The sequence below is a fragment of the Sciurus vulgaris genome (genome assembly GCF_902686455.1).
Source record: "Sciurus vulgaris genome assembly, chromosome: 11".
In the NCBI taxonomy this organism is placed as follows: domain Eukaryota; kingdom Metazoa; phylum Chordata; class Mammalia; order Rodentia; family Sciuridae; genus Sciurus; species Sciurus vulgaris.
In genome coordinates, this window is record NC_136472.1 from 119,697,288 (window position 1) to 119,713,847 (window position 16,560).

The 16,560-nt window shown below is 36.8% G+C and overlaps 1 protein-coding gene and 1 pseudogene across 2 annotated transcripts; both read right to left on the minus strand.

The window, feature by feature from the left end:
• Window positions 1–7,981: 7,981 nt before the first annotated feature.
• Window positions 7,982–8,907, minus strand: LOC306640359 (olfactory receptor 8D1-like; annotated as a pseudogene). Its single transcript has one exon. The product of its transcript is annotated as an olfactory receptor 8D1-like (transcript).
• Window positions 8,908–15,357: 6,450 nt separating this feature from the next.
• LOC306640340 (olfactory receptor 8D2-like) lies at window positions 15,358–16,296 on the minus strand (the record flags this gene model as incomplete). The annotated part of the gene is given in 3 exon segments (XM_079104544.1): window positions 15,358–15,390; window positions 15,393–15,734; window positions 15,736–16,296. Coding segments are annotated over 3 exon segments (936 nt in total).
• Window positions 16,297–16,560: the final 264 nt, after the last annotated feature.

The window sequence follows — 16,560 nt, forward strand, 5'->3', positions numbered from 1 at the left end:
TCTGGATGCAAGACCTCTATCAGATGTGTTTTTGTAAATATTTTATCCTGATCTCTGACTTGCTTTTCATATGCTAAATGGTGTGATTCGAATAGAAAATTTATTTGATTTTGATATTCCATTTATCATTTTTTTAATTATATGTTCGTGTAATCCTCCAAAAGCCTTTATATACCTCAGAGTTACAGAGTACATTCTCCCAACTTTTTCTCCAAAATTGTTATGGTGTTAGGTTTCACAGTTAGGTCTACAACCCATTTGAGTAAATATTTGTAGTGGCTTTCCAGAGTCCTCAGGGGCTGTTTTAAGAGCCCTTGGGGTTTGGGAATGTAGCTCAGTGGGGATGCACGAGGCCCTGGGTTTGATTTGCATGCGTGTGCGCACGGGCACACACACACACATACACACAATATCCTCAGGTGGTTATTTTATTGGTGGTGACCAGATTTCTGATTGTTATTACCGAGATTGGTAGGCTATAGTGAGCTCATACTAGTATAACAGAGCTATTTCAAAGCAAATTAGTAAATATAAAGGTTGATGTCAACATTGTTTGGAGACATCAAAAGCAATATAAATGATCACATATAAAACATTATAATTTTTCCAGTTATATGCAGGCACAATAGTATCGAACTATGAAATATAAATATGAGCCCCACCTCCACCACAGATGGTCTCCAGATGCTGGTCTATTTTTCCCCACCCCACCCCAGATGGAGGCTGGACACCAAGACCCCGCCCCATGGGGTTCCCCAGCTTCTTCGGAAGCTGGTGCAAGAATTTTGAATTATTCCTGAGAGCATCACCACCATCATTGGAAGGGCGGTTCCCTTCCTGAGACACCTACAGAAGACTGGAGGTCCTTTGACAGGTACCCCTATTTACTCACTTACATCCTACACCCTTCACCATCCTCTTAATTCACCACAAGAAATTCTGTAAATAATTGAACTCATCCTATTTATTACAATAATGTTAAAGTCTTTATAGGGACTGTCTGGTTTAGGGCTGCATTTTCTTTGTATTGGGTGCTGCTAATGTTAATCTCCCCTTCAAAGGGGAGGTACTGGAAAACTGCAGGGTCACAATAATCCTGCAGGAGGGATACTTCAGTACTTCAGATCATCACTACTAGAGGGGAATATACAGAAACAATATGAAAAAACAGTGGAAGAAAGTGTCCCTAAAAAACCAAGATGCTTTTTGGATAGACTCCAATGACAGCATGGCAGTAGAGATGACAGTAAAAGAGTTTACAATCTGCATAATTAAAATGATCCATGAAGTCAAAGACAAGATAAGAGAGCAAATGCAGGCAATGCATGATCACTCCGATAAACAGTTAAAAAGGCAAATGCAGGAAGCAAAAGAATATTTCAATAAAGACATAGAGATTTTGAAACAAAAACCAAACAGAAATTCTTGAAATGAAAGAAACAATAAATCACATTAAAAACTCAATAGAAAGCATCACCAACAGAATAGATCTTGTGGAAGCATAAATCAGCAAGATATAACAATCATAAATATTTATGCCCAAACAATGGAACATCTATGAACATCAAACAAACCCTTCTCAATTTCAAGAATCAAATAGACCAAAACACAATAATAGTATGGGACTTAACACATCACTCTCACCACTGGATAGATCCTCCAAACAAAACCTGAATAAATAAATTATTAAACTAAATAATATAATCAATGATATAGACTCAACGGACATTTACAGAGTATTTTATCCATCATTGAGTGAATATACTGTCTTCTCAGCAGCTCATGGATCCTTCTCCAAAATAGACCATATGCTATGCCACAAAGAAGCAATTAGTGAATCCAAAAAAATAGAGATACTACCTTTTATCCTATCGGACCATAATGGAATGCAATTAGAAATCAATAATAAAATAACGAACAAAAACTACTGCTACACCTGGAGACTAAATAATGTGCTATTGATTGATGCAGTGATAACAGAAGACATCAGGGAAGAAATTAAAATATTCTTAGAAGTAAATGAGAACAATGACACAACATATCAAAATCTCTGGAACACTCTGAAAGCAGTACTAAGAGGAAAGTTCATTACATTGAACTCATACATTAAAAAAATAAAAAGTCAACAACGAAGTGACCTAACATTACACCTCAAAGCCCTAGAAAAAGAAGAACAGATCAACACCAAAAATAGTAGAAGATAGGAAATAATTAAAATCAGAGCTGAAATCAATGAAATTGAAATAAGAGAAACAATTCAAAAGTTGACGAAACAAAAAGTTGGTACTTTGAAAAAGTAAGCAAAATTGATAAACCCTTAGCCACACTAACAAAGAGGACAGAGAAAACTCAAATTACTAGAACTTGTGATGAAAAAGAAAAGATCACGACAGACACCATTGAAATGCATAACAATTAGAAGCTACTTTGAAAATCTATACTCCAACAAAATAGAAAATATTGCAGACATTGACAACTTTTTAGAGGCATATGAACCTCCCAAACTGAATCAGGAAGACATACACAATCTAAACAGATCAATTTCAAGCATCAAAATAGAAGAAGCCAACAAAAGCCTACCATCTAAGACAAGCCCAGGACCAGGTGGATTCTCAGCTGAATTCTACAAGACCTTTAAAGAAGAACTAATACCAATACTCCTCAAGGTATTTCAGGAAACAGAAAAGGAGGGAACCCTTCCAAACTCATACTATGAGGCTAGTATCACTCTGATAACCAAAGACTCATGGAGGAAAGAAAACTTTAGACCAATATCCTTGATGAACATAGATGCACAAATCCTTAACAAAATGCTAGCAAATTGCATACAAAAATATATTTAAATGATAATGCACCATGATCAAGCAGGGTTTATCCCAGGGATGTAAAGTTAATTCAACATCCAGAAATCAATAAATGTAATTCATCACATCAATAGACTTAAAGTTAAGAATCATATGATTATTTCAATAGATGCTGAGAAAGCTTTAGACCATCTATTATTTCAATAGATGCTTCATTTGATAAAATGCAGCACCCCTTCATGCTTAAAACACTAGAAAAAAATAGGAGTAGTAGGAATATACCTCAACATTGTAAAGGCGGTCAATGTTCAGCCCACAGCCAGCATCATTCTTAATGAAGAAAAACTGAAAGCATTCCCTCTAAAAACTGGAACAAGGCAGGGATGCCTTCTTTCACCACTTCTATTCAACATCTAATTGCCAGAGCAATTAGACAGACCAAAGAAATCAAAGGGATAACAAATAGGAAAAGGAGAACTCAAGCTGTCACTATTTGTTAATGATATGATTCTATATTTAGAGGATCCAAAAAATCTCCACCAGAAAACTTGTAGAACTAATAGATAAATTCAGTAAAGTAAAAGGATATGAAATCAATACACATAAATCTAATGCACTTATATTCATAAGTGATGAATCCTCTGAAAGAGAAATTAGGAAAACCACTGCATTCACAATAGCCTCAAAAAAAAAAAAAAAATACTTGGGAATCAATCTAACAAAAGAGGTGAAAGACCTCTACAATGAAAACTACAGAACACTAAAGAAAGAAATTGAAGAAAACCTTAGAAGATGGAAAGATCTCCCATGTTCTTGGATAGACAGAATTAATATTGTCAAAATGGCCATTCTAACAAAGGTGCTATACAGAGTCAATGTAATCCCAATTAAGGTTCCAATGACATTCTTCATAGAAATAGAGAAAGCAATCATGAGCGTCATCTGGAAGAATAAGAGACTTCAAATTGCTGAAACAATCCTGAGCAGGAAAAGTGAAGCAGGAGGTATCACAATACCAGAACTTAAACTATACTACAGAGCAATAGTAAAAAAAAACAGCATGGTATTGGCACCAAAATAGACAGGCAGACCAATGGTACAGAATAGAGGACACAGAAATGAACCCACATAAATACAGTCACCTCATACTACACAACAGAGCCAAAAAAAAAAAAAAAATTCAATGGAGAAAAGATAACCTGTTCAACAAATGGTGCTGGCAAAACTAGAAATCCATATGCATTAAAATGAAATTAAACCTCATTTATGACCCTGCACAAAACTCAATTCAAAATGGATCAAGGACCTAGGAATTAACTAGAAACCCAGCACCAAGTAGTAGACAAAGTAGGTCTGAATCTTCATCATGTTTGATAAGGATCAGACTTCCATAACAAGAAATTGAAGCAAGAATCAATAAATGGCATGGAATCAAACTGAAAAGCTTTTTCTCAGCAAAGGATACAATTAAGAACGTGAAGAAAGAGCCTATAGAGTGGGAGAAAATCTTTTCCACACACACTTCAGATAGAGCACTTATCTCCAAAATTTATAAAGAATTTACACAACTTATACCAAAAATACAAAGAACCCAATCAATAAAAGGACCAAGGAACTAGACAAACACTTTACAGAAGAAGACACATAGGGGTTTAATAAATATATAAAAAAAGTGTTCAACATCTCTAGTAATTAGAGAAATGCAAATTAAAACAACTCTAAGATTTCATCTTACTCCAATTAGAACGGCTATTATCAAGAACATAAACAATAATAGATGTTGGTGTGGATGTGGGGGAAAAGGCACACTTTTACATTGCTGGTGGAGTTGCAAATTGGTGCAGCCACTCTGGAAAGCAGTGTGGAGAATCCTCAGAAAACTTGGAATAGAACTATCATTTGACCCAGTTATCCCACTCCTTGTTTATACCCAAAGGACTTAACATCAGCATACTACAGTCACACAGTCACATCAATGTTTATAACAGCACAATTCACAATAACTAGATAGTGGAACCAACCTAGATGCCCTTCAATAGAGGAATATTAAAGAGACGGTGATATATATACACAATGGAATATTATTCAGCCATAAAGAAGAACAATATTATGGAATTTGCAGGTAAATGGATGGAATTGGAGAATATCATGCTAAGCGAAATAAGCCAATCCCAAAAAACCAAAGGTCAAATGTTTTCCCTGATAAGTGAATGATGATATATAATAGCTGGGGGGTGGGAAGTGAGAGAAGAATGGAGGAACTTTAGATTATGTAGAAGGAAATGAGAGGGAGGGGATATAAAAAATCATGGAATGAGACAGACATCATTACCCTATGTACGTGTATGATTACACAAATGGTCTGAATCTACATGGTGTACAACCATAGAAATGAAATGATGTACCCTATTTGTATACAATGAATCAAAATGCAGTCTGTAAAAAAATTTTAAAAAAATAAAATTTTTTAAATCTATAATTTACATCAATTTAAAAAAGAAATATGAATATGAAAATGTACCAAATAAACTATAGTACTTCCATAAAAAATTTTTATTTTTGAAGAATTCATAATACTTATACAGTGAATAAAATAAAAAAAAAACACAGAAGTAGTAATAAATAACTAAAGGAATATAGCAAAAACAAATTAAATTTAAGTTATTTTAAATTGATAATATCAGCACAGTAAGGGGGGAAATAGCTTCTAGTTGTAGCTTTAGTTATGTCATTTTGACTTTGTTTTCTCAGACCAAAGAACAAAACAACACAAAACAACAAACCAACCAAAAAAAGAAAACTTTGTCAACAAATATTGAGATTCCCTAATAGGTGTTTTGTTATTTTTTTAAATTTTTTTCCAGTGCTATGGGTTAATACAGATAAATAAATGAACAAATAAATAAATGAACAAGAAGCACATGAAAATATTAGCATCATTGGTTAGCAGGAAAAGTAAACAAAAAACATGAAACACTAATACAAACACTTTTTTAAAATTTTTTTCTAATTAGTTATATATGACAGAATTCAATTTGACACATCATTCATAAATGGAATATAACTTCTCATTCTTCTGTTTGTACATGATGTATAATCACACCTGCCCTGTAGTGATATATGCACATAGGATAATAATGCCTGATTCACTTCCCCTATACCCCCTCCCCTCCTGTCCTTCCCCTATGGATATTCCAAATTATCTCTGTTTTTCCCTAGTTCCCCCATACACATTTCAATTGCTAAAAGTAAAATTAAAAATAAGAAGCCAAATGTAGGTGATGATACAGACCAACTGTAATTCTCTTGCATAACTATTAAAAATATAAAATTTGCCACATTAGAATGTAGTTTGGCAGTTTTATAGATAGGTATGTACCTACCATACATTCCAGGTTTTATTCTTATAGGTATTTGCTCAAAAGAAATACCAATATATGTCCACATAAAACCAGGACATGAATGTTCAAAGCAACTTCATTGGTAAGAGCCAAAATGACACAAATGGTCATCAACAAATAGAAAGATATGTTGTGGCAAAAGATAAATGATAAGCTATAAAAATGAATTCATGGATGAATATTTCCATGGCCATTAGGAGTAAAAAAAAAATCAAGGACAAATTAATACATACTGTATGATTACATTTGCATGAAATATGGAAATGCCAATCATGTACTTTGACAAAATATAAATCAGTTATTGCACAGGGACAGAGGGTGACAAAAATCATTCTTGAGACTGAACTAAAAGTTTATTATCCAGAGTGTGATGACAGTTTCCAAGGTATATCTATGTGTCAAAATTAATAAATGCTACATTTTACATATGTGCATTTTCATGTATTTCAACTGTATTTCAATTTGCTACTGTGTACAGATACTTCAGTAAAATTGATAAAAAGATATTTTGGTATTTATATTGAAACTGTTAAATTTATAAGTTAATTAGAGAAAAGTAGTATATTTAAATGTTTAATCATTCTAAGAAAAGAAAGTATCTTTTCACTTGTTCAAGCTACTTCTTTAACTCTCAGGAGTTCTTGAATGTTTTTCTCAAATTGAGTTTTCATTTTTTTATTAAATACGGTAACATGTATTTTATTTATCTTGTTGCTATTGTAAATAAGGTTGATATTCTGCAACTAGTTATAATTTTATATCAATATCTGAGTGCTAATTTATCTTTTCATGTTTTAGTTTTAACATTGATCCTCTAGGCATTTCAACATAGAAAATTATACCCTCTGGAATTACAGATATTGTCTTTCTTTTTTTCATAATACTTATGCTCTTATATCTCATGTCTAACTATATTACTAAGAACATAAGTATGATAACAAATTAACACGGATTGTGGCACAAGCTTCCCTTATTCTGTACTTCAGTAGCAAGAACTCAGAACCAACAAAACAACAAGGAAATGGAAAAAAGGGGTTTTTGAATATATTACATAGATAATAAAAGGTGAAAGTATATTGAAAATAAATGATGAAAGTATATTGAATAATAGCTTCTGACTAGACTTGCCATCCTTTCTGCAACTGTTTTTCCTGTGTTTGCTTGTTTGATTTCTCTCTTTCTTTCTCTCTCTCTCTCCTTCTTCTTCTTCTTTTATTTGTACATTTCTATAGTTCTCTCAAGAATTAATAAGAATTAATGAATGAATGATATCTAGATGGGAAGGTATTTTTCCATGTATATGAGCAGACCAATCAGGCCCCTTCACACAGGAGTCTTTAATAAGCAAGCATGAAATATTTGGAAAAGAAAAAGAACATTAGATAAAATCCGAGTTCTCATTCCTTTTCTATTACAGTAAGAAAACAAAATTATCTAAACATCAGTATTTCTGTCAAAACATGGGAACACTAATATGAAATGCTTTTCATTTTACTTAAAATGTTGAATTGACTCTAGATGGGAAAGTAATTTCTAAATGTAGATATTGGTCTGGGAATGTAGCTTAATGGTAGAGTACTTAATTAAATACCATGCAGAGGGTCTTGGGTGAAATTCCTAGCACACACACACACACACACACACACACACACACACACACACACAAAGAAACAAACGAAAAATCTTGATAATTTGCCTACTACAACAAAATAACAAACAAAAATGAATAAAACATACTGCTCATTTTTCCAGTTTATAAACTCCCAGAAAGAAAACTCACTTTCCCACCAAAAGATTTTTCAATGCCTTCTTTACATCCTAGTTCCTCAGACTGTAAATTAAAGGGTTCAGCAAGGGGATCACTGTGGTGTAGAACACAGAGGACACCTTCTCCTGGTCCAGAGAGTTACTTGAAGGGGGCTTGAAGTACATGAAGGTGATAGAACCAAAGAAGATCCCCACAGCCATGAGATGAGAGCTGCAAGTTCCAAAAGCTTTGGACCGGCCCTCTGAAGAGCGGATGTGAAGGATGCTATAGAAGATGAAGGCATAGGAGATGGTAACAGCCAAGGTAGGCACCAAGGTGTTGAGCCCAGCAATAACAAAAAGTAGAAGCTCATTGAGGTGTGTGTTGGAGCAAGAGAGATTGAGGAGGGGAAGAACATCACAGAAGTAATGATTGATGATGTGGGATTTGCAGAAGGTCAGTTTCATCATGGCACTTGTATGGGCCACAGCAGACAGAACACCCAGGATGAAGGTAACCAGCACAAGTAGTGAGCAGAGCCAAGGGGACATGGTCACGTTATAAAGGCAGTGGGCTGCAGATGGCAACCTAGCAATCATATGCCATGGCAGTCAGGAGGTAGCCCCTCAGCACCACAAAGACCACAAAGAAAAAGAGCTGCGCCATGCACTCAGAATAAAGTATTGTGTTCTTTGTCCTTAGGAAGTTCACCAACATTTTTGGGGTGATGACAGTGGAACAGCAGAGATCAATGAAGGACAAGCTGCTGAGGAAATAGTACATGGGGGTGGAAGCAGAGGGCTGGCTGCAATCAGGAGGATCATGCCCAGGTTCCCACCACTGTCACCACGTAGATTCCCAGGAACAGGAGGAAGAGGGGCAGCTGGAGCTCTGGCTGCTGTGTTAAACCAAGAAAGACAAACATGGTTGCTGAAGAATGATTTGCTATGGCCATCTTCCTTGAGATTTCTGTAGAAATGAAACTTGAGAATTACATTAAAGAGCATCACCTCTCCCCTTTCAAATAAAACAAAGCCAGCTCAAGAAAGTTAATGAGAACTAGAAAGACTAAGTCAAATTTTCATTGTCTCTGATTTCCAATGTCTGTGCCCTATCTCCCTAAATCACCTGGACTACCTCTGGTTGATTCAGAATTTAAGATCACAAAAGTGCTAGCGGACTGACTCTGAAACCTTTGTCTTCTAAATTTGCAGCAAATTAAAATCATGCTATATGGGGAGATTTACTGATAGTCAGGTACTGATGGTAGAAAAGATGAATGGATGGTTCTAACCACTGTTCCATCTTTCCCAGTTTTCTCATACTCTGAGGTCAACAAGCATCTCCCATAACCTCTGCAAACAAGGAAAGAATGACACCTCAGACACTTTTAGTTGGAGTGCATGTCTCGTTCCAGCGAGTACAATGAAGACTCGGCTCTCAAATGAAGTTTTAAGGTCTTTATTTTTATGGGAGAGCTTCTGAGCCGAGTGCCTGGTTCTTCCTCCTCCACCACCGCCGTCTTCTTTTTCTTCTCTGTGCAGCTCTCTCTCTCCTCTTCTCTTCGTCACGCAGCTGCTACTTGCCCTCCTTGCCTTGCTCGCTCTGCCTTGCTTGCTCCCGCCGCTGCGCAAAGTACGCAGCTTTATGGGATATAACAGCCAATCACCTTAACAGGTCAGGCGTTTGACTCATGGAGACTTAATGGTGGGTAATGAGGACATGTACTGATCACGAGCTAAGCACAAACGTGGAGGAGATCAGTCAGCCAATAGAAAGCACTTGCAGCTGGGCTTCTCGGTGCTATCTTAGGGCGAGGCCAGCCACCATTGCGGGCCCTACAGGGCAGCGGCCCCCAACAAGTGCAGATGACCATAAAGTCAGTGTAAAATGTCCAACCATCACTCCCTGAGAGAAAATATCTCTAACAGCAGGACACCAGTGCGGAAAAAGTGGAAGTGCTCCTGCAAATTCCTGCAACCTCTTGGCTCTCCACTGAGCTGGCAAAGAATGGGAATCAGGGGCTTCGGCACAGCATTCACCAATGAAAGACAGGTGCTCAGCTCAGGAGAGTCTGCTGACCAGCTTGCAATAGTGGTCAAGCTATTTGATGTAAATCTCTTCTAGTCTGTGAAGTGGAAATGAGAGTACCTTTTTTCAAAGGAATGTTATGATCGACTAAAATAATGAATGTAAATATTTGTTATCTAAAAGCACTAATCAAAATTTAATGTGGTATATTGTTGAACATAGAAAGGTGCATAATGTGGGGAGGTGGAAATGCCACCTTGGTAAGGAGAAGATGGACTCAGAGTCTCCTCTTCATCCCAGGTCCTTCACTGTGGTTTGAATAATGAAAATGTGCTAAACAATTTGAGGCTGATCAGGCATTTTAACATTTGTATCCCTAGACTTAGAAATTTTGAGACATTAAATTTTATCTCTTTTTGGAGAAGATGGGACATCAAGACTCTTTGTTTCAAAGAGGGTCCTTCTAGCAAGGGCTTCTGAGGCCAGTGGCAAATGAACAAGGCATATTTGGGATGAATGATCCTTGATCTCTCTCCTACAGGCCAAAGAATATTCAAGATAAACAAGAAGTTAGAAATTTATGTTTAATATTCTGTGAAAAATGAACGCTCTACCTGGGATCATAGCTTCTTTTGTATCTTATCACTTGGAGACTTGTAGGAGGAGGCTGGTGAACGAGACAAGAAATAGTAATAAACACAAAAACCAGAAGCACTTCAGGGAAGCAGATGCTTCAGAGTTGTGGAAACCCCAGGGAGGCCTCTGCACCAGCGTTGCTCACATTTCAACCTGGAATCATTCCCACAGGTTCTGTGATCCAAGTCATAAAGAAGTGACAAGGCTAGGACTGCTAGACAAGTAGACGGGAGGACCTGACCAACTGGAGGACAATGGAGCACATGCTCCTGGGTAAAGTCAAAATGTTTCATATGGCCCTCATATCAGACATGACACAATTGCCGTAAAAGAAACTGGACACTTACCTGGATTCTGCACAGAGACTGATGTAGAAACAGATAACTTTGCTCATGTCACAGATCCCTCTTAAGGTTGACAAAGCCCAGTGCTTTCCTAGGGTCCGATGCACACATTTATATGTCAAAGACTGAATTGTTGGGGTGGCAAAAAAAAAAAAACCCACTAAACTATTTATCAAGAGTACAAACCCTCAAGCAGATGACACTTAGCTTTTCCCAGTCTGATGGTAGTATGAAAAGCACTTTTTATCTGAGGTTAGTGAGCTTAGGGATCTCATTAGAAATATAAAACACACTCCTACACATATAAATCCCACAAGACCGACAGAGCCCAAAATTAACAGAGTGATCACTATTTAATAACCCTCTTCAAAAATCATCTTATCATGCTCTTAGCTCCCTGGTGATACCTGTCTCAAGAGGGGTGAAACAAGTTCCTGATTTTATATTCTCCAGTTGTTGATGAGGATTCTGTAATGCAGAGAAATCAGAACAATGATTTCCCAGAGTGAATCAGAAGTCAGTAGCTGGTTCTTGACTAATATTTCATTAATTAGTTAAAATCAAAAGGTGTGAGAGAGGTTAAGGATGATATAAAATTTTTCTAAAACTGAGTTTATTCAATTTTAAAACTTTTCTTCTTTGAAGTTGTCACCCTTTAAAAATATTTTCAAGATCCAAAGTATTCTCACATTTTATGATATGATCCTAATGTAGATAGGCACATATTTTGTTGCTTGCATATTTATTTGTGTATTGTATTTGAATGATTTAGATGGCAAACCAAATTTTAGGCAAATTTAGTTCCGTATTGAAATTTTGCTGTCTTGGAAAATCCAAATTCCGAGAACCATAGAGTGGTTAACATAGGACAGAATGGTTAACATAGGAAAAGATGTTCCCTTTGCCCTTCCCATCCAAGGGCTTGGGTCACGAATCTTCTAGGACTCTTAGGAAAATTGTCCATGGACTCCTTCTCTCTGAACCAATCTTTAATTACTAGGACCCAATCACTATGCTGCCTTTGCTCCTATACATTTCCTGTGACTATAGTTTATGTCATTCAATGACTTAGGCAACTTTCATCTGTTTCATTATTACACCTGCCTAAGGTGCTTCTTATTTGGGGACAAGTGAGGAATATATTCTCCCAAAATAGAGTCACTCTCAAAAAAGATCATAGTATATAAGAGTTACATCACCTATTTTGTACCTATAACAACAAATACCAGGATTTCACCAGTAAACTACTTCTTTAAGGAAGTTAATTAAAAACATCCACAGATCTCCAATGAATTTTACACATAATCAGTATATTAACATAAGTGACTCAGAACTGGACTTACTTAGTAGTTTAAGTTACAAATTCACAAGAAAAATTGTAGTGATCACTATAATAATTGTTATATTATTATAATTTGGCAATACTGTGTAGAGATGCTCATTATAGTAATAGACATTGTTCTAAGCACTTTATAAATATAATATTAATTTGTCAAAGTAATTGTCTCTGAGGAAATCATTGAGACCTCTGAACTCATATTTCTCATCTATAAAATTACAGAATTAAAATACATAATTTTTCAAATTCTTAGTGGTATAACTCTGTGATAAGAACATTTACACAAAAGCAGAAAGGCAATCTTGTCGTTCAATTGTTGTTTAATTCAGAATTTCATCCCAATAATTATTTTGGTGAAAAGGTAGAAAGGAGAAAAGGGCCCTGGACTGACATGTAGGAGACTCAGTCTATACTCTTTGTTTATACTTATTATTGGTGGTCAAGTTAAAATCTTGAGTTTAATTTTCCTATAAGTAAACAGCTCCCACTGGTTCATAGGAAGTCAAACATACATATAACATATAATAAAATATAATATAGAAATTATGAGGTACTTTAAGAAGTAAGGGATTAATAAACTCCAACATTCACCCCAAAGAAAGCCCAGGAAGTAGTGCTCTGTTCTTCACACCATTCTCTTCTCTATTCATGGATACCTTGATGGATTTGTGAATACCTTTCTGGACAAAATAATTCTGTACAAAGGTGGTGATGGAAGTAGATTTGTTGTCGTAAAATAGCATATAGAAAGTGTATAGGACCTATTCTGCCTTACTGAAGGTAAGAACGTATCTGACTTAAGTAAAGAACTTCAGAAAACATAGAAGGGTCTACACTCGCAGTTAATCTCAGGAGGAAAAAAAAAAAAAAAAAACAATTTCAAGAACATAAAGAAATGAAATCATTGTGCTGGCCATCGTACTGGTGTTGGTCTCAAATGACAGACTATGAATGTTTTTAACCACTGTTCTCCAAGATTAGAATATGAATCAAAGAAAGATACCATTTTATGTAATGATAGACACTGATAAAAACCTGGTCTGAGCATATGCTACTATCTAAAATTTTGACATGTATCTTTAAAAAGTTGAAGTCATGTTTTGTGGTTTTAGGACTCACAGAGTTTTAGAATTGTTTTTCTGTGCTACTGCCCCAGTCACCACTCTAAGAACCCCAGAGAAAATACGTAACATTTAAATTGATCTCAGAGGTCCTTGTGTCCCTGAAGACCTGTGGTATAATAATGATAATAATAATAATAATAATCACCTCTCTAATGATACACATATCAGTCGTCCCAATACCTGTAATACTTGTGAATGTTGTTTGAATGCTACCTTATATGGAATACAACAAGAAGAAGAGTTTTGCACATGTGCCTGCATTAAGGATCCTGGTATGGGGAGATCGTCAGATGTTATTCAGATGGGCCTTACATGCAATCAAATGAACACTGACAACACAGAGCAGAGACCACAGGAGAGAAACTGGAGTGGCACAGCCACAAGCTAAGGCAGCCAGCAGCCCCAGGAAGCTAGACAAGGAAAAGAACGGATGCTCCCTGGAGCCTCCATGTGCTTGTCAGCTTTTTCATTACTGTGACCAAAAGACCAGAAAGAACAATGTAGAGGAGGAAAAGTTTATTTTGGCGCACAGTTTCCGAGGTCTCAGTTCATAGATGGCTGACTCCATCGCTTTGTGCCCAAGGTGAGGCAGAACATCATGGCAGCAGGGCCTGGCAGAGCAAAGCAGCATGGCAATCAGGAAACAGAGATAGAGAGCTCTGCTCACCAGGGGCAATATATAAATCCCAGAGGCAGGCTCCAGTGATCTATGTCCTCCAGTCACAACCTACCAGCCCATAGTACTACCTCATTAATTCCAATCAGTGGCCAAATCTCTGATTATGGTAAGATTCTCATAATTCAACAATTTCCCTTCTGAAAACTATTGCATTACCTAACATGTGAGTTTGGGGAGACACCTCATATCTAAACCATAACGCTTCAGAAGCAGCGAGACCCAGTTGAAACCTTGACTTGGGTCCATTAACAGTATGTTTAACTTCTGAGCTCTAGAATTGAAGTAGAACAAATACTGTTGTTTGGAGTCACTACATTGTTAGAAATTTTTATGACTAAATTAGTTAGGAAACTAATGAGTTGAAGACAATGATTCATCATTGGTTACCTACATGAAAGAGCTTCCATTCATCCACATCATAGGTTTAAGCCATGTGCAGTTCAAGACACTGACAACCTGAGGACTGGAGGTAAAATAAGGTCTCAGTCCCCTCCACACATGGTTACAGTATTGAATTGTGAAGGCAAGAAAAGGATAGAGTGGTAAAATTAAAAGGTCACCTGCAGTAATACTTTGTCTAGAAACTGAAACCAACTACTGAAATAAATGTCTCACCAACTTACAAGGAAGAATACATTTTCAGTGAATCATTGGACAGGTGTCTTACGGTATTTATGATGCTTAACTTAAATCCTATAGTTTACAGTTTGAAAATTTTATCCAACCATGTCTAAACTGCAAAAATATGTAGTTTACTTAAATTCAATCACTTTTTTTTAAAAGAAATGTCATGATTAAGGCCAATTATTCATCCAATATAACTAAGCTAGATACTTCGGTACAATGTCTCTTCATGCTAGTAAAATATCATAGAAGTAGTTCTTTGAATTCCATAGAAACTGGCTTATTAACTGAATTTGCTCATAACCTCACATAATTTTGTCCCAACACTGAACCTCTCCTTCCCATGTAACTTCATCATTCCTAGTATCCAACAGAACAATATTGTTTTCATAATCGTAAAATTCTTAATGTTAATTTGTATTCTATATTTTTGTCAACTTCTATTTCCTAAAACATATCAGAAAACTAAACTGCTCAATAATCTCCAAAACGTCTGAAGGCATTCTCAAGCACAGACTTTGTATTTTGTAAGTGATAATGTTTTCTCTTTGGAAGACAGAAAGAAATGTCAAAAAGTCCCTCACACCATTTCATCTGGCTCAGTTCTGTCCCTATAAGAACCCCTTCATCAGGACGACTGCCTCCCCACAACCACCCTTGGTCAGTGCGCTTCTTCACGTCCTTGTTCCTCAGGCTGTAGATCAGGGGGTTCAGCATGGGAATCACCGTGGTGTAGAACACAGAGGACACCTTCTCCTGGTCCATAGTGTTGCTGGAAGGAGGCTTGAAATACATGAATGTTATAGACCCAAAAAAGATGCCCACAGCCATGAGGTGGGAGCTACAGGTGCCGAAGGCTTTGGACCGCCCCTCAGTGGAGCGAATGTGGAGGATGCTAGCGAGGATGAAAGCGTAAGAGATGAGGATGGCCAGTGTAGGAGCTAAGGTATTGACTCCTCCAATAATAAACAGCAGTATCTCATTGACATGGGTGCTGGAGCAAGAACAGAGTCAACAAGGGCAGAATATCACAAAAGTAATGGCTGACAGTGTGAGACCCACAGAAGGACAGCAGTGACATGCGGGAAGTATGGACGGTGGCCCCAAACAAACCCAGGGAGTATACCACAGCCATCATGATGGAGCAGACCCTGTGGGACATGACAACGTTGTAAAGCAGTGGGCTACAGATAGCAACGTAACGGTCATACGCCATGGCTGTGAGGAGGTAGCCTTCTGCAATAACAAAAAAAAGAAAAAAGTAGAGCTGAGTCATGCACTCTGGAAAGGAGATGATGTTCCTCTCTGACACGAAGTTCACCAGCATCTTAGGGGTAATGACAGAGGAGTAGCAGAGATCAATGAAGGACAAATGACTGAGAAAGTAATACATTGGGGAGTGAAGTTGAGAACTGACAGCAATTAAGAGGATCATGCCCAGGTTCCCCACCACTGTGACCACATATATTCCAAGAAACAGGAGGAAGAGGGGCAATTGAAGGTCCGGGCGTTTTGTTAATCCTTCCAATATAAAATCAGTCACTGAAGAGTGGTTTGGAGTAGTCATTTTCTTACAAAATAGTCACTGTAAAAAGAGATTAAAAAAAAAAAAAGGACATTAAAATTATCTTCTGATTTCCAAAGCAGAATTTTGTGCTGTTTTTGGCAATTTCCACTCCTGACACTCATGAGTCCTATGACTTCATCCTTTTCAAATCCTCTTAAAAGTTCAAGGACAAAGATTCTGAATGCAACCCAGAGCCATGGTTCCACCTAAACCCAATCATGCTGAAAACTCCTCTTAATGCCAATGTCCTTAATCTTGTACCCA